Source organism: Aricia agestis, chromosome Z (genome assembly GCF_905147365.1).
Source record: "Aricia agestis chromosome Z, ilAriAges1.1, whole genome shotgun sequence".
NCBI classification, from domain to species: domain Eukaryota; kingdom Metazoa; phylum Arthropoda; class Insecta; order Lepidoptera; family Lycaenidae; genus Aricia; species Aricia agestis.
Window position 1 is genome coordinate 13,473,625 of NC_056428.1, and position 21,298 is coordinate 13,494,922.

At 37.1% G+C, this 21,298-nt stretch overlaps 1 protein-coding gene across 1 annotated transcript in view; it reads right to left on the reverse strand.

The window, feature by feature from the left end:
• The window catches only part of LOC121738588, a 257,205-nt gene that overhangs the window by 69,998 nt on the left and 165,909 nt on the right, over positions 1-21,298 (reverse strand). The window contains exon 7 of the mRNA XM_042130748.1: positions 10,914-11,093. Coding sequence (XP_041986682.1) covers positions 10,914-11,093 — 180 coding nt within the window. The remainder of the gene's footprint in view (positions 1-10,913; positions 11,094-21,298) is intronic.

Sequence of the window (21,298 nt, forward strand, 5' to 3'; positions counted from 1 at the left end):
AGTTCCATGATTATGTAAACAATTGACACAAAGGTTCAAATTATTAATAGCATTTTTGCGTTCAGAAGGTTGAATTTTCAGTAACTCCGGACAATTGTGAATGCGATGACTCGACGAAAAGCAAAAATTACACGTCTTGCGGCTATGATTTTCAGAATTCGACGATTGCATAAGATTTATTTTATTTGTAGAATAATTATTACTATAATTTAGTTTTAAGTTAGGATTAAAATATTTATTACAAGATTTTTGCTCATTTCTATGACCTTTGGACGACGTTGGATAGTGTTGAGTAGAAGGATAAGATTGAGATGAGGGTCTTTGACTGGAACTTTCTTGTTTCTTCCTTGAGGTTCTAAGGACATGAATTTATTTTCTAAAAATTGTAAGAATTCATCCAGTACAGGCAATTCTCTAGGCGATTTTAGGGAACCGATATAATCTTCATTGGTTTCAGGATCTAATTTTTCCGCTAAAATACACACTAGGAAAGGATCCCACGTAGAGACGTCGATCCCGAGATTTTTTATGGCATTCACGCTCTCGTAAGTTGTATCGTGGATGCGCTTGAGATGAGAGATAGATCTATGCTGGCCCACAGGGATATTTAGGATGTTCTTGAGATGAGATGTAAAGATCCGTCGCTTATTGTCGTAGCGATGCGTGAGGATATTCCAGCACACGGGATAATTACTGGAACTGATTTGGAGATGCTGTATAAGCTTTTCAGGCTCGCCTTTCACCTTGTTCTTCAGGAACTGCATCTTCTGGGCGCAGGAAAGCGAAGGATTGTTGTAAATAGTCTCCGTGAAGAGATCCTTAAAAGAGACCCATTCAGTGATGTTTCCTGCAAAAGTTGGGATTTCCATCTTCGGGGTAGATTTTTCTTTATGTGCCACGGACCACATTTTTTGATTAATATCTCTATTGAGATTTTTATAATATTTCTCGTAGGATGTAAACTGTTCTTCATATTGGGTGTTTGAGCCGTTGAGCTCATTGTCCAGCTCCCAGTGCAAGGAATCAATGGCAGACCAACGGTTTTTGAGGTTTACTAGGATATCCTCAAACTCCCATTTTTCCGTGATGAGATTGAGATCGATAGCTTGAGCTTCTCGTGAAAATGCTCTAAAATTAGTAGCTTGCTTCCTCAGCAAGTCTTCTACATTGCTCGCATCGGAGCTGACTTTCTGAGGTGGATTTGAGGATGAAAAGCCTGCAGGAGCAGTTGAAGGCGTGGTATGAAACGCAGGTGGTTTTAAAACCGGGGTTTGCGGCCTATCGAGTTTAGGATTGTAGTTATGAATTGCCGCTTTTATTTTATTATATTTAATTTTTAATTGATCGTACTGATTAGAAGTAAAATACGCATGAGATTGATCACCGAAAGACAGCAAATTCATATGATTATTATGAAACTCTGTGAAGTATTGCTCTAAGGTATCTAACCACCGACGGAGATAGTCGGGGGTTTTCCTATCTGCTCCATCCTTTTTAAAGTTGGAGTACAGTGAATCCACTGTGTCGATGATTTGCTGCTGTGTAGCTAAGATGTCTTCCATCTTCGCCAGGATAATAAAAAAGGAAAGATCTTACTTGTGAGGTTCAGCAAACCGCTAGCTCGTCGATTGCGCCTTCCGCGACACAGAGGCACAGAGGTTACAGGATACTCGGTGAGCTGAGCGCGCTGAGGATCCGGGAACACCGGACCGCGAGATGATGGCATGGTCAGGACACCGGGGTCACACGGGATCAGAGTTCAGTGGCACCCTTACGGGTCGGTACCCGATTGCACGAGATCACGAGATAAACTGTTCTCCTAAGTTACTGAGTCCGTACGCGAAACCACGAAGTGCAATTACAAGTCACAACTCACAGGATACACTCGCGTAGGGTCCCACTTTTTTGCTCGAAGGACCAAAGTTCGGGGTTGGGATAGATAGATCTTAGTTGGAGAGGCTTGCTTAGTCTACTTGGACGACGTCATCATTGTTGGCCGCGACTTCGAGGACCGTTTGCGGAACTTAGAACGAGTTTTCTTTAAAATAGAGGGGGCCAAGTTAAAGTTGAATCCGTGTCGTTTATTCAGGAGTAAGATTAATTATCTCGGCCATGTTATCTCCAGTGATGGAATCCAGACGGACCCGGAGAAACTGGAAGCAGTTAAAAATTGGCCAACCCCTAAGAACAAAACCGAAGTGCGGGCATTTCTCGGCCTATGCTCCTACTACAGGCGTTTTGTTAAGGGATTCTCAGAGATAGCCAAGCCTTTACATCGGCTGACAGAGGATAAACGACAGTTTATTTGGGACGAGACTTCTGAAGATTCTTTTCAGAAACTGAAGAAACATCTCTGTGAAACACCAATCCTGGGGTACCCACAAACTGAAGGTCAGTTTATAGTCGACACGGATGCAAGCAACACAGCCATTGGAGGGGTGTTATCTCAAAAACAGGGCGAAAGAGAAGTTGTAATTGCATATTTGAGCAAATCTTTATCTAAGTCAGAGAGAAACTACTGTGTGACAAGAAGAGAACTCTTGGCTGTCGTAAAGACGCTACAACATTTCAGCAAGTATCTCATTGGCAGACAATTTTTACTGCGAACTGATCACGCAGCGTTGAAGTGGCTACTACAGTTCAAGAACCCAGAAGGTCAAGTAGCTCGATGGATTGAACAGCTCCAGGAGTATGACTTCAAGACCGAACGCCGCAGCGTAAAGTCGCATGGGAATGCCGACGCACTCTCACGAAGGCCGTGTTCAGAAGACTGCAAACATTGTGTTAAACAGGAATCTAATGAAGTAACATTAAAGTTAACGAAAGCAAGTCCTTTGGGTCCATGGGAGAATGATGCTATGAGGGAAGCTCAAGAAAGAGATGACGACCTTCGGCACATCATCACATGGAAGAAACGGGGTGATGTAAAACCAGTCTGGAGTGAGGTTGCACCCACTGGCACTGTCACCAAGGCGTACTGGGCGCAATGGGACAGTCTGATACTTCAAAACGGAATACTCTACCGGAAATGGGAGAAGATTAACGGCAGAGAGTTTCATCTTAAGATAGTTGTCCCAAGAACGAGAGTGCCGGATGCTCTCCGTGAAATACACGATGGCGTATCAGGAGGGCATCTAGGTGTTAAGAGGACGTTAACAAAAGTGCGAGAACGATTCTACTGGTTGCATTGTCGAGCAGATGTACAGGATTGGTGCCGCAAATGCACTACTTGCGTTGCAGTGAAGGGACCACAGACCAGGAGCCGTGAGAACCTGCGGTTGTATAAAGTTGGCGCACCGTGGGAACGAATTGCAGTTGACGTAGCTGGGCCATTTCCCGTGACGGAATCGGGAAACAAGTATTTTATGGTCGTCATGGATTACTTCACCAAATGGCCCGTAGTGTTCGCCATACCAAACCAAGAAGCTACAACAGTCGCTTCTAAGTTAGTCGAAGAAATGATATCTCGGTTTGGTGTGCCTCTGGAAATCCATTCTGATCAGGGCAGGAATTTCGAATCGCAGGTCTTCCAGGAAGTGTGCAGAATTTTGGGAATGCATAAGACGAGGACCACAGCGTACCATCCACAGTCTGATGGAATGGTTGAGAGATTTAACCAGACCCTTGATAGGCATTTGGCGAAATTGGTAGATGACAAACAAAAGGATTGGGACAAGTACATACTACTCTTCGTACCGTACCGCCGAGCATGAGAGCATAAAAGCTCCCCGGCGTATGTCAATTACGGTAGAGAACTACGAGTACCAGTAGACCTCTAGACCTCTAGAGGATCACCGGAAGAACCAAAGACCGTACCAGATTATGTCTGCGATTTAAGGGAAAAGATGCGCTATATACACGCCATGGTTCGGGAAAATGGGTTACAGTCAAGTGAGAACATGAAGACCAGATACGATCGGAAATCGAATACAAGCGGCTTCGAAGAAGGGACACTGGTGTGGCTGCATAAGCCGACTCGCCAGAAAGGGAAATCTCCAAAGTTGCAGACCAAGTGGGACGGCCCATTCAAAGTGGTTACCCGATTGAATGATGTGACTTACAGAATTCAAAAGCAACCAAGAGGGACCTTCAAAGTGGTACACATAGACCGTCTGGCGCGTTACCATGGTAGTAACAATGATGCTCGGGACGAGCATCTCTAAGAGGGGAGTGGTGTTACGGAACATGGTATACGGACACGTAGTGCCATCTAGCGACAAACCAGCAAAACTTACCGAGGGAACACAGGCCACATAAATCCCCTACTCAATACTAGATGGCGTTAGGTGCGCTAGTACATACTCGAATAGAATGTTCTCGAACTTTCTACAAGTGTCTTGTTTACGGGTTTACCGGTTTATTTTGTTTATGTGTTTACGTGTTTAGTTGTTTATGTTTATTGTGGTACATGCTCGAGCCTCCTAGAAAGTTCCGACACTTGTTTACTTGTTTACGTGTATCGGGAACTTTCTGGAATTCGTCTCGCCATATAAAAGCCGCAGGTAGACGGCGCGGCAGTTCAGTTTGTTTCGAGCTATCATCAAGGCGATTTCGGAGTGACAACAAGTGATCAATAGTGAGTGAACCAGTGAAACCTGCGACTTGGCTACGACCTAGGACAGTGATAGTGCTTAGTGATTGGACCTAGTGATTAGTGTTTGGACTTAGTGCTAAGTGTTGGACCTAGTGTGTGCTTGTGTGACCTAGTGTTAATAAAGTCTTCAAGAGAGAGTCACCAGGTCTTTCTCTCCAGATCCTCGAACCCTAGCACGTAACAGTATATTTAAATTTTGATTTAGATTAGATTTAGATTTCCTATCAAATAAGTGTTCCAGTATCAGTTAAACCAAAGTCAAACGACTAATTTTTGCAGTTTGATCAATCAGAATGAACAAATGAACGAAAGGAGAAAGCTAACATAATATTTAATTAATTACTAGTTTCATTAATTTTGGAAAAATTCGTACTAATTTTTATGTTAACAACTAAAATGTTGTTAAGATTATATCCATAGTCCATACTAATATTATAAATCCGAAAATGTGTCTGTCTGTGTGTCTTTCTGTTAGCTCTTCAAGTTTTCAGCTCTTCTGAACCGATTTTAGCAAAATTTTGGTATGGAGATACTTTGAGTTTCGGGAAAGGTTATATGATTCTTTTAACACTGAAAAATGTAAGGTTCCCGCGCGATAAACGGTCTTAAAGGTGTTATCTAGTTGTATCTGAGTAGCTTATTACTACAATGTGTTATATATTTTCAGTATAGACATTGGAATCGAATCGATTATTACATAACTCGAAAATGTCCATAGTCTGGTGCCAAGTCATTTCGCAAGGCCTTACATAAGTATGTACTATTCCTCTCATACTCGGGCGATTATTGCTACGATCAAGTTAAAGAAAGGACGTTAAAAAGAAGCAATCGCAATCGAAACACATTTAACGTTATAAAATTACCGGGCAAACGAGCAAACCGATCACCTGGATGGAAAGCCACTACCGTCGTACACTCGCAACGTCAAAAGAGTTGCGGGTGCGTTGCCTGCCTTTTAAGAGAAAATACGCTCCTTTATTGAAGGTTCACAGGTGGTTGTTGAAAGTTGCAAATATCTCAGAGGTTTTTACTAATAATCCATCTTTTTGGTAAAAGCTGGCCCCGAGCGAGTCCTCTTCATCAATTACTAGCCACACTAAACCGATGATACCATTGAAGATTCGACGTTCAAAAAGAGTAATATTAATTTTCAATTTCGAATAATATCCACAAAGAAAAATCTTTGCATTTCTGGAATTACGTATCAAATGGTTACAAATCAAAACAGTAAATAGCTACTGCTAGATTACGCGGAACCCACTTTAGTAATCCGTGGACTCTGGCAATCATCACTTATCATTTTTATTACCAGACGATGTCCTCGTCTGCAATAAAAGTTAAATCTCTCCCGTGGTCATCACCTTTTAGCGATAACTTAAAATTCCTCTGAATAAAACATTGCGGTCAAAGCTTTTACGTCGGACGCATTCTGAAATGTACTCTATGTGGAGGTGATAAAGATAAGAATGCCATAAATATGGATTAAGGTGCTCCACGTGACCCCTCCAGCCAGACGTGCATCGCATGCTCGAGATAAATTACGTCACTTACCCCTAATAGATATTGAACCTATAGGGGGGCTATTACGTGTGACCATTGATGTCCATCGTAGAGGCAAATAAAATGGTGCTTTTTCAAATAATTATTATCTTTAGTCAAGATGGTACATGCATGTACTTGACAATTCCGATTTTCGATAGCCCAGTTATAACGAAACTAACTACTAACTACCAGGTATAACGAAACTAACTGATAATACTTCAGGGTATGCGGTGTGTATCGAGTTTGCTGTGAAAGTAGCAGCGCTGAAAGAGCAATTTATTTTTTGTGATTTCTAAGAGCAAGCCTCCCAGCGACATGAATTTTTCCATTCAAAAGAAAAAAAAAGTTACTGTTTCAGCGCTGCTACTTTCACAGTGAACATTGTACATATTACACATCGTAAAGTATTATCACTTCATTTTGTTACACCCTGTACCCTGTACATTTACCAGGGCTATAATAAAAATCTATGTGATTTTCACTAGCCATCGTTTGGTAGCGTACATTTAGTATGCGATGACAATACTTTTTTTTTAAGAAACGTTGTCGTTAAAAGCATGAAATACATACTTTATACCACTATCCTATATTTTAATGTAGTTTCCTTATTTATTCAAATATTTTAATTTCTGATACATCTGAACGCATAAAGGCTAAGCGATGAGGACTAAAATAACATTGAGAGATGAGAATATCATTATATTGAGAACATAATATTTTACATATTTTAGCGGGCCCCTAGACGATCATTTTATAGCGCAATATCACGTATTGTGCAATATTATTGACCGTCTAGGGTTAATTTTGAACATTGACGCGAGTTATATCTATGTCAAAATAAATTGTACAATAAAATATTGTTCAATAGTATTGCAGGTTTAGGGGCTGCCTTGTTACCAAATGTCAAGTTACGTAATTGTCTCCTTTGCGGCCTGGGTATTGGAAATGGCATCAACCTTATCAGATAGGTATTGAAGAAATTACCCGACAACGTTGGCAATTATAACTAACTTTCTGAATTTAATTCGATAACGACTTGTCCCTTTATTACTTTAGAAAACTTATCGAAAATTAAAGAAAATTAAAAAAAAAGACCTTTAGGGTTTTTTATCAAATTATCGTAAAAAAATTCTCGTAGACTTTCTGTATATTTTGTTGAGCCTCGTTAAAAATTTGAGCGTTGAAACTGTTATGATTTATGTGAAGCCCTTAAGGGCACTAACGTAAGAAGGTAGTGCCCTTGGGAAATCATAGAAAAACCCTACAATTGTTAAATGCTAATTCCGAAGTTGTTTCATAAGTTACTAAGAAACTTTGACATTTCTAGGTAATAAGACAAAAACAAGTTACATAACGATTTTGGAAGACAAAACGAATAAAATTGAAGGCAAGTGAAAAATTTTATCCAAGGTGTAACAAAACTAAGTGATAATATTTTGGGGTGTGTATGTCTCATATATATAGAGTTCACTGTTAAAGTAGCAGCGTTGAAAGAAATTTTATATTACATGAACAAATTCATGAGTTTTATAAGAAGTAAAAGTTGATCTTCTCTCTAGTAAACTATACTGTATACAGTACTTTTTGTACATCTTGAACATCTATGCATAAAGCGACATGTGTACACAACGAAATTTAAAGAGTCTATACTGTACTCGGCGAAACGAGGCGGTAGCGGTCATTGACCTTTTTAGTCTAGGCGCTAAATGAAAAATGCTCGCACTGTATTTAGAATATTTAAGAATAAAATTGACCTCTTATAAAGACACAGATTGTTACACATTCATCGGAAAACCTCTTGGTAACGCTTAGAATGATAATCTCCAACTTTTTATGAGTTCGAAATTATATGCTTCATCATCAGTTCATATCGAGTATGATCATCTGACACTTCATTGTCAATCGGATTTATATACAAAATAGTTTTTGACAGGTAGTCAATGACCGCTACTGTCTCGATTCCTCAAGTACACCATAGGACTTGATAACAAAGTGTTATGAAGTTATAGACTATTTATAACACTATATTGGGACTGTCGGCTGTTTTTATCCAAACTGTTTCATTAATTATTTTTTTTAATTTCCTCAAAACCTCTACTTCATGAAATGTTAAAACGAGACGGAGATTGAAAACCGTAGCTGAGTGTTATGCAACGTCATTTAAATACGCTGGCCAAATTGGGATTTCCTTCTGAATAAACACATGGAAAAAAATATACGTGCGGCACTCGGCTACGACTGCTGCGGTAAAGCTATTGCAAAGCATAACATTTTTTATCAACTTATCTAAATATAATATGTCTGTTACTGATATTATAAAGTGGAAGAGTTTGTTTGTTTGTTTGAACGCGCTAATCTCAGGGACTACTGGGCCGATTTGAAAAGTTATTTCAATGTTAGATAGCCTATTTATCGTGGAAGGCTATAGGCTATATTTTATCACGCTAAGCTAATAGGAGCGAAGAAATAGAGGAAAATGTGGAAAAACGGGGGAAATTATTCGAAATTGCTTATCTTTAGAACTACTGGAGCAGTTTTTATGTTATTTGGCACACATAAAGAATAGACCACGTGAAGGTACATAGGCAATTTCTTTTTTTGCGTAAAAATGTACGATTTCCGTGAAATTCCTGAATTATGCGGGCGAAGCCGCGCGAAACATCTAGTTATATACTTACATAATAACTTACTGGTGACTGACTGACTAACATTATAGTGATCTATCAACGCACAGCCCAAACCACTGAACAGATCGGGCTGAAATTTGGCATGCAGGTAGATGTTATGACGTAGGCATCCGCTAAGAAAGGATTTTGATCAATTTTACCTTCAAGTGGATAAAATAGGGGATGAAATTTTGTATGAAACTTTGTCAATTTTAAACCGATCGGGCTGAGACTTTGCATACATAAAACTATTGTAACGTAGGCATCCCCTAAGAAAGGATTTTGATATATTCTACCCCTAAGGGGATAAAATGGGGCATGAAAGTTTGTATAAATTTACTTAAATTTTCGACTGATTAAACCAAAATTAAAGATTGGAGCTACTATGATGAAAGCGTTCGCTTAAATAGGATTTTAATAAAGTCAATTTGTTATTGTACTCGTAATAATTATAATGATAAATTCAAATTAATAATAATACTTCTTACGCCCCCGCGCCGTGGTCCAGTGATTTAGAGTGCGGCTCTTGACTCGGAGGTCGTGGGTTCGATTTCGCGTTGGAAATATGTTATTTCCAAGTTTGGTAAGGACTTAATGCAGGATGATCACCTGATTGTCTGAAAAGTGACAAGTAAGATGATCCATGCGTCGGATGGGCATGTAAAAAGTCGGTCCTGCTCCTGATCTCTCACTGGGCTATGACTTATGAGAGTAAAGGAATAGAGAGTGCTCTTGTGTACTGTGCACACACTTAATTACTCCTGCGTAACTGGCCTGATTTCAATGAAACCGGCCACCGTCACCGAAACCGGTGTAGGAGTTATTTTAATACTTCTTAACGGGAGCGAATCCGCGGTCTAAAGATAGTGCAATTATAATTCGCATGCGTCCGGTCGCACGCACACAAGCACCGTGCCGAAGTCTGGCAACGCTCGACCGCACCGACCCGGAACAGCGTTGTGGCAACGCAGCTTCGTTGCACAGGTTCCCTATATCAGCCCTAGTAGACAAGTGGCAAGCGATTATCGTAAACGCTAACAAAATGTATGCGATTTGACATAAGTCATCGCTTCGCTAGCGAATACTAATGTCAAATCCTATACATTTCGTGGCGTTGGCTTTGGCGATTACGATAATCGCTTGCCGTTTGTTTAGGCCCTCAGGTTTGACTTTATAATTATTTTTAACGCCCGACGGAAAATGAGGAATGTTATCAAATTAAATAGCTTTAAAGTTTTGCTTTTACTTTGGAGAGACATAACGTACTGCATTGTCATCGCTAACAAACAACGTGTGTGTGTGCTCTTACATTTTATTGCTTGTCGCAGTGGTCGTTAATGTAAAGAGGTTAAACATCAGAGGCGTCGTAAACTTGCGGTCACAATCTGCAATTACAGCCACAAACACTCCACAGTGTAGTGTGTAGGCTTTTTAAGTGCAAATTGTAAAACGTTACTCGAATCACTTTATAGACATCAGACATTTTCATACGCCTTAATACCGCCATAATTTTAGATAATAATGCAGTATCGCGAGCTTTAAACTTGTATATCTATGTTGCATCAGGAGTTTTAAATGATTGACTTACGCTGTCGCCTGTTGTATGAATTATGCTTGGATGAAAAATAATTGCTCAAGTATTTGCTGTATAATAATTAAAAAGTAATAATAATCAAATTGAGCTGTTGAAACTGGGCGCCAACATCTAGATTTCATCATGTCAGTGAGGAAATGCAAGTTTTTCAACCGGAAATGTTGTCTACATCGCTGAGCATAAAGTAATGATAAAACTTTCGCATAAGGGTTGATTCAGACCGCAACGCGACGCGTAGATGCATTGCATTTTCATGCAATGCATGCATTTCTTTTGCTCTTTTCATGCAAATTTATATGGATTTGACAGATTCGCAAGACGTCTCATGCAATTGAAATCTGTCAAATCCATACAAATTTATGCAGCGCCTCGCCTCGTCGAGTTGCCGTCTGAATTAACTGAGGAATTAACCTTGTCTTTCAGTTCTGACACCTTAACGCAACAGATCGTTTGCTTCGCTCTATTTTAGCATTTTCGTTGATTATTCAAATACGTTGAACAATGTACTCGTACTAACCTGCAACAGCCGGTCGCTCGCACACATAGTAGTTATGCTCCCTACAGCTCCTGTCGTTCCACATGAAGGTGGGGTGAGCTGGTCTCGGTGGTAACTCCCGACGCGCCTCCACGCAGTCCTGGCCTGAGGTTCCATCGTCGTTGGGCTGGCTGGAGTGCTTGCGCCACCCGGGGAACCAGTCTGAACAAGAAATATTATAAAGGTTAAAAGCTGTCACATGCATGTTTAAGTTTTAAGATCAATCGATTGATATCTTTGGGCTTTATTTGCAAAATTAAAAACGCTGTCAAATACATAATTATTTAGAACCTACACTATATTGGACATTACACTATTAATGAATTACGTAATGGTGACGCCAAATAATTGCGCCGTTGTAGACTTGTGGTGTGTTGTCGGCGCGGCACTCCAAAGTTCAACATATCTTATGATAATAGGCTACATTAAGACTGCCTTCACATTAAGTCGCGAGCCGCGCGGCTGCCACACTACTCGCGACATGTGAAGTCAGCCTAATACCAACCACTAATACCAACGTAATACCAAGATCATTTCCCATACGAGAATATTTACCATATTTGAGTTAATGTTCAGCTTAAGACAGTAATTACCTAGGTTCCCGTACAAAGATTCACTGTAAAATATTTACATACCAAAAAACAATACAATTTAGTATGTAAATATTGTAATCGTTCATATTTTTGGTATGTAAATATTTTGCGTTGAATCTTTGTACGTGGATACGCGGACACTATGTATAGACTATAGATGACTAACAGGAAATATTTTATCGCTCGTTACCATAATGCATAGAAGGCTTATAGTTCCGTTACATCTACGCAATGCGCGACAACACGATGAAGCGACGTGGTTACAACTTCACGCAATTTGACAAAACACAAACTAAACCTAGCAAACGACATATGATCGCTGTTAAGCATTAGTGTCCTAACCCACAATTTTTTTGTTGTTAAATTTTGAATGCAGGGTTGTTCTAAATGATTTAAAGAACATAACTGCATTCATAACTCAATACGTAATTTTTATGTGGGTTAGTACACGAATGCTTAACAGCGTCCAATTATATATCTTGAAATTTATGGCAACATCTGAATGAAACATAGCTTTCAAAGATTAGCCTTTACCTTGGTGTAAAAATAACTTACAAGTGTGAACGTGTGGAGTAAACAGTAGAACTTAGCCTCTTCAAACCGAATGTCAAGAACGAGGAAAAAGTTTATAGAACATACAGTTTCTTGATATGCACGGTACAAATTATGACTATTTGATACGGGCATATATTATCCGGCTATGACATACATTATAATAACAGAATCAATAAACACACAGACGAATAATTAATTATATTAATTAAACTAATAGACTATCATGAGGTCCATTTTGTAATATTTGGCCGTAGACAAAAGCAAAGCCAAAGGAATCACTAAGTACTTAAATACACTTTTTTCGACTGCAAACTTAACACGTTTCTTTGCAGTCGGTGAAAAGAAATACTTCTCGTATAGCTTGATAAATTTCTTGTTTAACTTTCAAGCTGTCCACGAGCATCTAAAAGCCAATACATTAGAGCGATCTGTTTAGAGTTTAGACTTTAGGGCTACCAAGCGTAACGGGAACAATGGAAAGACAGACAAAATAATATGTTTCATATGATTTCATATTACGTTCGGCGCTCTACGATAGGGTTGGTTTTTGATAAAGTTACTAAAAATACAATAAGTATATTATTTTGGCAACTTTTCTAAAACAAAATATACACAAGTATTAAAAGTTATGAATAAAAAAATCTCCTATTTAAATCAACTAACTTTTGTCTGATATGAATAGAATATCCTACGGAAACCGCGCATTTTACCGCGATAAAAATACTCTGTACTAATCTCGTGGCTCTTAATGAGATAAATTTTATCAAAATAGGTCCATTTAACTTTACTAGATTCAGAAAAAACAGACTAGTAAACAAACAAACCTTTACAGTTTATAATATTAGGATAGATATTCAAAAATTGCTCATAAATTACGAGAATTTTGCTAATAAATACTGAGTTCTCAGATATGCACTACATCATGTCTGTAGTTTCTGCGGTTATATTGATGTATTTCGAAGTTTAAAGGCGTTAACTTGAAATCCCACTGGAGTACTCTAGCTGGGTTTTGGCTTGATGCCTAAGGTATTAGAAACGCTATTTCCTGACTGAAAAAACTACAATAATGTTATGTTCCTGAGTAATTGGAATATTCATCCATAAAGAAGTTAAACGGTTACGGACAGTCGACAGGCTCAAGAATGTAAAACGATTTTTCTGATAAAATGTGAAAAATATTTGTTTTACCAACCCTAAGTATGTTATCCATAACAACATAATTGTTATAAGACACAAAGAGAATTTGAAAAGCAAAAGAATACAAAACAATATTGGATATATTATATAAAGCGGCCTGCTCACTAGACGATAGCTCAACAAAGTATATTGTGGCGCCAACATAATATGGGGGAAAAGAAAACTGTGGAGCTGATACATTTTTTTCTCTATTAATTTTTTATGTTTAGAAAAAATGTGGTATACTACGCTACGTATACGCGTATTAAAATAGTTTCATTAAAATATTGTTGACTATAATAACGACCGCACTCAGATACATTTAATAATTGCTTCGTTTTCATTTTATGAAGAGTTTGACAGAAAATATATGGAGCTCATGTCAAAATCTTCATTAGCTAATAATTAAACCTCTAAAGTGCCATTGTAAGAAATAGAAATAAGAGTGTATTATGGAAACATAAGGGAAATTCTCCGGCCCAGTCATTTTTTTTCGTCCTACGTAACGTAGTTACAAGGAAACAGATTAGAAAATTCAAAGGTTGGACACGGAAGAAACAAAAAATAATCATACAATGTGTTTATCCTGACACGTCCAACTGCTTTTGTCCCTTTAAAGATCCTTAAAGAAACAACTTTTATTCAATGATTTTTACAGCGAAGTTAAAATTATATAATTATCATTTTTTATTTCGAACTTCACTTTCCAAAATATTGATTACAAGATGACTTTACCCAGTTTAAATATTGAATCTATATAAGAAGAAAATAAAATTGAAGGCAACCCTGTTCTTACAAAAATAAACCATCAGGTAAAGGAAAATTCTTTATTGTTACAGGCAAAAGAAATAAACACAGTATAGTGAGTATAAGCAGCTTAGCTGCAAGTAACTTTTGTGTACGGAAAAGATAATATTTACAGTAGTTTAACGTAAACCAGATAGAATACGAAGAAAACATGTACACCTTGAAATAGAGCCGGACCGAAATACATTTTGTGCCAAAACCGAAACCGAATATTTGGCTAAAATTATTTCAAAGTACGATTGTCTACTGAATTCTTGTGAATTTTTTCAGTTTATAATATTCACTCAATCGCAGAACATAACCTCAATATAATAAATAAATGATAAATGGACGGTGGCAAAATAAAGAGCAGATAGTTGAAAAGTTTTTTGCTGACATTCCGGTCTCAACCACAAAAAATTTAAATTCTTCGCCTGAAGCTGCCGAAAAGCTACTCAGAGACAATGTAAAGGAATGTGATGTCAATTTTAAGTTTAGAGAAATTAACCCCAGAGATATTATTGATACCTTTAAATTGTAGAGTATTAAAAATACTGCTGATCTCTGGGGCATGTCCACAAAAATTATTAGATCAATAATTGACATCGTAGCTCCTTATTGAGAAATGATTTTCAATGACTGTATAAAAAATGGTGTTTTTCCTGACTTAATGAAGCATAGCAAGATTGTTCCTTTATTCAAAGCCGGAACTAAATCGGATCCCACGAATTTCAGGCCTATATCAATTCTACCGACCTTTAGTAAAATATTTGAAAAAATTATTTTAAAACAATTACTAGTACATTTTAATTCAAATAATTTACTACATGATAATCAATACGGATTTACTAAGGGTCGATCCACAACGGATGCTGGTATAGGACTTCTTTGCAGTATTTTTGAGGCATGGGAGGAGTCGCGGATGCCTCAGGTGTGTTTTGCGATCTCTCCAAAGCATTCGATTGTGTTGAGCATGCTACATTGATCAGGAAATTGCGCCACTACGGAATTAAAGACTCTGCTCTCAGCCTTTTGACTTTTTACCTTAAAAATAGGACTCAAAGGGTTGAGGTAAATAGTAAAAGGTCCAAAGGAACCAAAATAGAATTAGGTGTCCCACAGGGATCTATATTAGGCCCATTTCTTATTCTCATCTATATAAATGACTTACCTTATCTAGTTAAGGGTAATAATAATGAGATAGTGCTTTTTGCTGATGACACTTCACTTATTTTTAAAGTGAAGCGACAACAGTCGAACTACGACGAGGTAAACAGTGCTCTCTCAAAAATAGTACATTGGTTTAATGTAAATAACTTACTTTTAAATTCTAGTAAAACTAAATGTATAAAGTTTACTTTGCCCAATGTTGGGCAAGTCCAAACCAATGTAGTATTAAATGATGAGAAGATGAATTTAGTAGACAACACTGTATTCTTAGGTATTACACTTGATAGTAAATTACAGTGGGGTCCTCACATTGTTAATCTTGCAGGTAGGCTCAGTTCTGCAGCATATGCAGTCAGAAAAATTAGGGAAATTTCTGACGAAGACACGGCACGATTAGTATATTTTAGTTATTTTCATAGTAGGATGTCGTATGGAATCCTTTTATGGGGAAACGCTGCCGACATTAATACAATATTTGGGCTGCAGAAGCGAGCCATACGTTCTATTTATAAAATGTCTGCTTTAGAATCTCTGAGAGATAAATTTAAAGAAATTGGTATTCTAACTGTTGCTTCTCAATACATTTTGGATAATGTAATATATGTTAGACAAAATATAAGTAAATTTAAAGTTAAAAGTGACATTCACTCTAGGAATACTAGAAATAAGCACAAGCTAGATATGCCGGTGATCAGACTTAGTAAAGTCAGTAAATCTTTTAAAGGTCAATGTATACGCCTTTACAACAAAATCCCAGAAAACGTTCAAAATCTTTCCATTAATAAATTTAAAAAGTAGTTAAAGAACGTTTGTGTGCCAAAGCCTATTATAAGGTCAATGATTTCATAAACGATGGCACACCTTGGGAGTGGGATGGCTTCTTGCAAGGCTACTTCTTCATTATTATAGGATTTACAATTATGTATGTGGATATTGTATATAATATTTAGTTACAAAATTGTAAACTTTATTTTAAAAGATTAATTTTTTTCTCCCTTTTTTTGGTAAAAAATTGGGCCCCGTGCGAGTTTCTTACGCCGGTTCTTCTCGCCGGGTTAGTTCCCGAACCGGTGGTAGGCATCATGTAGGACATTCTGAAAACATTTATTTTAAATTTATTCAGAAATAAAACAATTTTGATTTTGATTTTGATAGGAGTTAGCTCCGAACTTTACCGAACGACGCACGGAAACGAACTCGAGCATAGGCAGGACCGAAAATTTTAACTATATTGTAGCCGAAACCGAAATCAAAGCCGAAACTAAATTTTTCTGTTGAAACTGGCTGAAACCGAAATTTTGCTTTGATACACTGAATTAAAATATTCACGGCGAAATACGAAAACCATTTTCGCTCTTTGAAGACATAAACTCATTTGAAATATTTTGAACAGTAGATTGCACAGAGTAAATTAAGAATCAAATTGAGATTTATGAAAACTAGCTATTTGACCGAGCTTTGCTCGGTATTCGATAAGACACGAATAAAATGACATTTTCTAAAAATGATTCCTAGCTAGATCGATTTATCGCTCGCTACCCCGTGTACCTATACTAAATTTTCAAGAAAAAATTCACAAGAATTGCTCGATTAAAGATATAGGATTAAAGGAAAGTAAATCATAATTATATTGACGTAGCCTTTTTTTTTCCTTCATGAAGGCAGTATTGTATGACAGTCGTATTGACATCTATTGTCAAATCGCTGAATTCTGTCCGTATCGGTCATTGATCCCCTGTCAATTTTTTTTCATAATATAGGGTGTTCGGCATCTAAAACTGCCCCGGGGCACGACAGGCAGGCAGGCCGAATGGATACGGAAATAGTCGAACAAAACCGGTGATCCACGTAGTACTTTAGTACTATAGTATTTACGTATTTTATGTAGCAACTTTAAACTTCGGCTATTTTCGTATCCATTCGGCCCGCTATGGATATGGATGCAGAAGACGATAATATTTCATCTGAAGAATATGGTCGCCAGACGTGAGAGCTGTCGCCCACTTCTCCACCAGCCACCGCCGAGAGTGGAGTGTCCAGTGATACAGATTGATTGTGTTTAATTTACTCCTCCTACAAAAATGTACAAATTGTACAGGTACCGCCACAGAATCAAAACGGTAATACTTAATAGTATGGGAGTTACGTTTCCTTAGTTTTTATTATTCGTAGTTTTCATCTTTACAAACCGTGATTGACAATGAAGTTATAAATGTTTTTAGTCTGGGCTTACAGGGCCTATCGTATTTTGCATGTAACTCGAACTGTATGAAGTATATAACTTCAAACTAATAAATAGTTAAAGATTATCATTCTGAAAGTTACCAAGAGGTTTTCCAATGAATCTGTAATAGTCTGTGTAATAAGAGTTCATTTTTTTTTCTTATGTTAACAGAATACATTGCGAGCATTTTTAAAAGCTTTTATTTAACTTGCTCTGTATGTATGTAAGTATGTATGTTACGGTGGAATTTTGGAACTCAATTTTAAGGTAGATATATTTAACCGATTGAGCTGAAATTTTGCATATGCGTTTAGTTTGGATTACCATGCACGATATGGTATGTGACATCACTCTAAATCCAATATGGCCGACCATCCAAGATGGAGAAATAATTATTTTGTACGCAGTCCTACAATATGGATATTAAATGAAAGGGCTTTTTGAGAGTAACTCGAAAACGAATGTAATTTCAATCCACATCCAATATGGCGGCTCATCCAAGATACGGGAACAGTTATTTTTAATGCACTTCTACAATATGGGTGTTAAATGAAAGGACTTACTGAGAGTAACTCGGAAACGAATGTAATGGCATTCTATATCCAATATGGCAGCTTAGCCGAGATGGGGGAATAGTTATTTTAAAGCACTTTTGCAATATGGGTATCAAATAAAAGGGCTCATTGAGAGTAAATTGAAAAATAATATTCAAGTCGTCGTGTCGTGTCGTTTCGTGTCGTGTCGTGTCGTGTCTTGTGGTGTCGTGCAAATTGTATAATATATTGAGGATTATAACTTAATAGTTTAAAATTTTAAGGAGAAATTTATTTTCTTTTTTTCAGACTATTTAAATAAACGTTTTTTTTCAAAAAATTTTTTGTTTATAATTTATTCATATTATAGCTCCTAGACTAAAAAGATCAATGACCGCTGATGTCACCTTAAAATATTTTAACTATAGACTAGCGAATGTATTTTGACCAAGGGTACTGATGTAACAAGTTGTAAAGTATCGAATATCGGCAAGTTCAAAGTTCGTCCGTTATCAAAGTTCGTCAGTCAAAGGGCTTAACTTCAATAAGTTATTATCGATCACTATAACTTTCTTTAAGCTTTTTAGCTAATACTTCTCATCATGTGTTTTGCTCATATAATTTTATTATGATTATTTTTCCGACCCAAATATCGACCAATAGAATTGCACCATTCGACGTCACGTGGTACAACCTACATGGTATTATACTGATTATTTTTCCCACCCAAATATCGACCAATAGAATTGCACCATTCGACGTCACGTGGTACAACCTACATGGTATTATACTGATAATTTTTTGAAAATTTTCTCTGGTAGTTGCTATATATAAAAGACAAACACGTCAAACTGACAGGTTGAATTCAATTGTGTCTTATGGTGCAATTATATTGGCCGACATTTGGGACGGAAAAATAATCCCCCGAATACCACACGAGCTTCAAAATTATCTGGCATTTCCCTCAAGGTTCCCTGCCAACAAATAAAGTCGTCAAGTTTTTCAGGAAAAATCACTCGCGCTTCGCGCTCGTGATTTTTTAACCTGAAAAACTTGAATCCTTCATTTGTTTGCAACGAACCTATCGGGAAATATCCGATAATTTTGAAGCTCTTGTGGTATTATAAGTGATAATTTTTTGAAAATTTTCTCTGGTAGTTGCTATATATAAAAGACAAACACGTCAAACTGACAGGTTGAATTCAATTGTGTCTCATGGTGCAATTATATTGGCCGACATTTGGGACGGAAAAATAATCCCCCGAATACCACACGAGCTTCAAAATTATCTGGCATTTCCCTCAAGGTTCCCTGCAAACAAATAAAGTCGTCAAGTTTTTCAGGTTAAAAAATCACGAGCGCGAAGACGACTTGAATATTATTTTTCAATTTACTCTCAATGAACCCTTTTATTTGATACCCATATTGCAAAAGTGCTTTAAAATAACTATTCCCCCATCTCGGCTAAGCTGCCATATTGGATATAGAATGCCATTACATTCGTTTCCGAGTTACTCTCAGTAAGTCCTTTCATTTAACACCCATATTGTAGAAGTGCATTAAAAATAACTGTTCCCGTATCTTGGATGAGCCGCCATATTGGATGTGGATTGAAATTACATTCGTTTTCGAGTTACTCTCAAAAAGCCCTTTCATTTAATATCCATATTGTAGGACTGCGTACAAAATAATTATTTCTCCATCTTGGATGGTCGGCCATATTGGATTTAGAGTGATGTCACATACCATATCGTGCATGGTAATCACAGTGAACTCTCTACAAGGAACATGTACACACCCTAAAGTATTATCACTAGTTTTTGTTACACCCTGTATACATATATTATAGTTACATAAAATTTTGGGAAATCTACCACTATGATTTCCAACGAATTGCAGAAAATGTAACCATAAGGTAAAATATTTTCGTAGACAACTAAAATAACTATTGGCTTTTCACTTATAATACCACAAGAGCTTCAAAATTATTTGGCATTTCCCTCAAGGTTCCCTGCAAACAAATAAAGTCGTCAAGTTTTTCAGAAAAACTTGAATCCTTCATTTGTTTGCAACGAACCTATCGGGAAATATCCGATAATTTTGAAGCTCTTGTGGTATTATAAGTGAAAAGCCAATAGTTATTTTAGTTGTCTACGAAAATATTTTACCTTATGGTTACATTTTCTGCAATTCGTTGGAAATCATAGTGGTAGATTTCCCAAAATTTTATGTAACTATAATATATGTATACAGGGTGTAACAAAAACTAGTGATAATACTTTAGGGTGTGTACATGTTCCTTGTAGAGAGTTCACTGTGAAAGTAGCAGCTCTGAAAGACGAACATTTTTTTTCACTTTTGTATGGGCAAGGGCCCGAGCGTCACGAGTTTCCCCATACAAAAGTGAAAAAAAATTTTGGTCTTTCAGCGCTGCTACTTTCACAGTGAACTCTCTACCAGGAACACGTACACACCCTAAAGTATTATCACTTGTTTTTGTTACACCCGGTATAGGAGCTATTGCCCACGCGTTAAGAAGTATTATTATATACAAACTTTCATCCCCTATTTATTTTAGAATGTAACATGGTTTATGAATGATATAATTTTAAAATGTGTTGTACTCAGTTGACAAAAATATTTGGTTTAGACAAAATAGTAGATTTTTTATATTCATTTCTACGGTATAAACTTAGTTACTTACATTTTTTTAATAAATTTTATTGTATATAAATAATTTTATTTATTCATTATAATAAAACAAAGTCGCTTTTTTTCCCTCATGTCCCTTTATTCCCTTTAATCTTTAAAAACTACGCAACGGATTTTGATGATTCTTTCAGTGTTAGATAGCCCATTTCTCGAGGAAGGCTATAGGCTATATTTTATCATGTTAAGACTAATAGGAGCGAAGAAATAGAGGAAAATGTGGAAAAAACGGGGAACATTATTTGAAAGGGCTAACATGAACGCGCTAATCCGTCCGATTCGTCGGTCCGATTTGAAATATTCTTTCAGTGTTAGATAGCCTATTTATTGAGGAAGGCTATAGGCTATATTTTATCACGCTAAGACTAATAGAAGAATGTAGAAAAAACGGAGGAAATTATTTGAAAGGGCTTATCTCGCGAACTACTCGAGCAATTTTTATGTTATTTGGCACAGATAAGAAGTAGACCACGTGAAGGATCATAGGCTATCGATTTTAATATTTTTTTCAGTGGCTATATAATAAATATTTTATACCCGTGCGACGCCCTGGCGGGCGCTCTTTTCTTTTTAATTTTAACAAAATAATATAGAATAGTTGTCATTGGCCTTTAATACGTA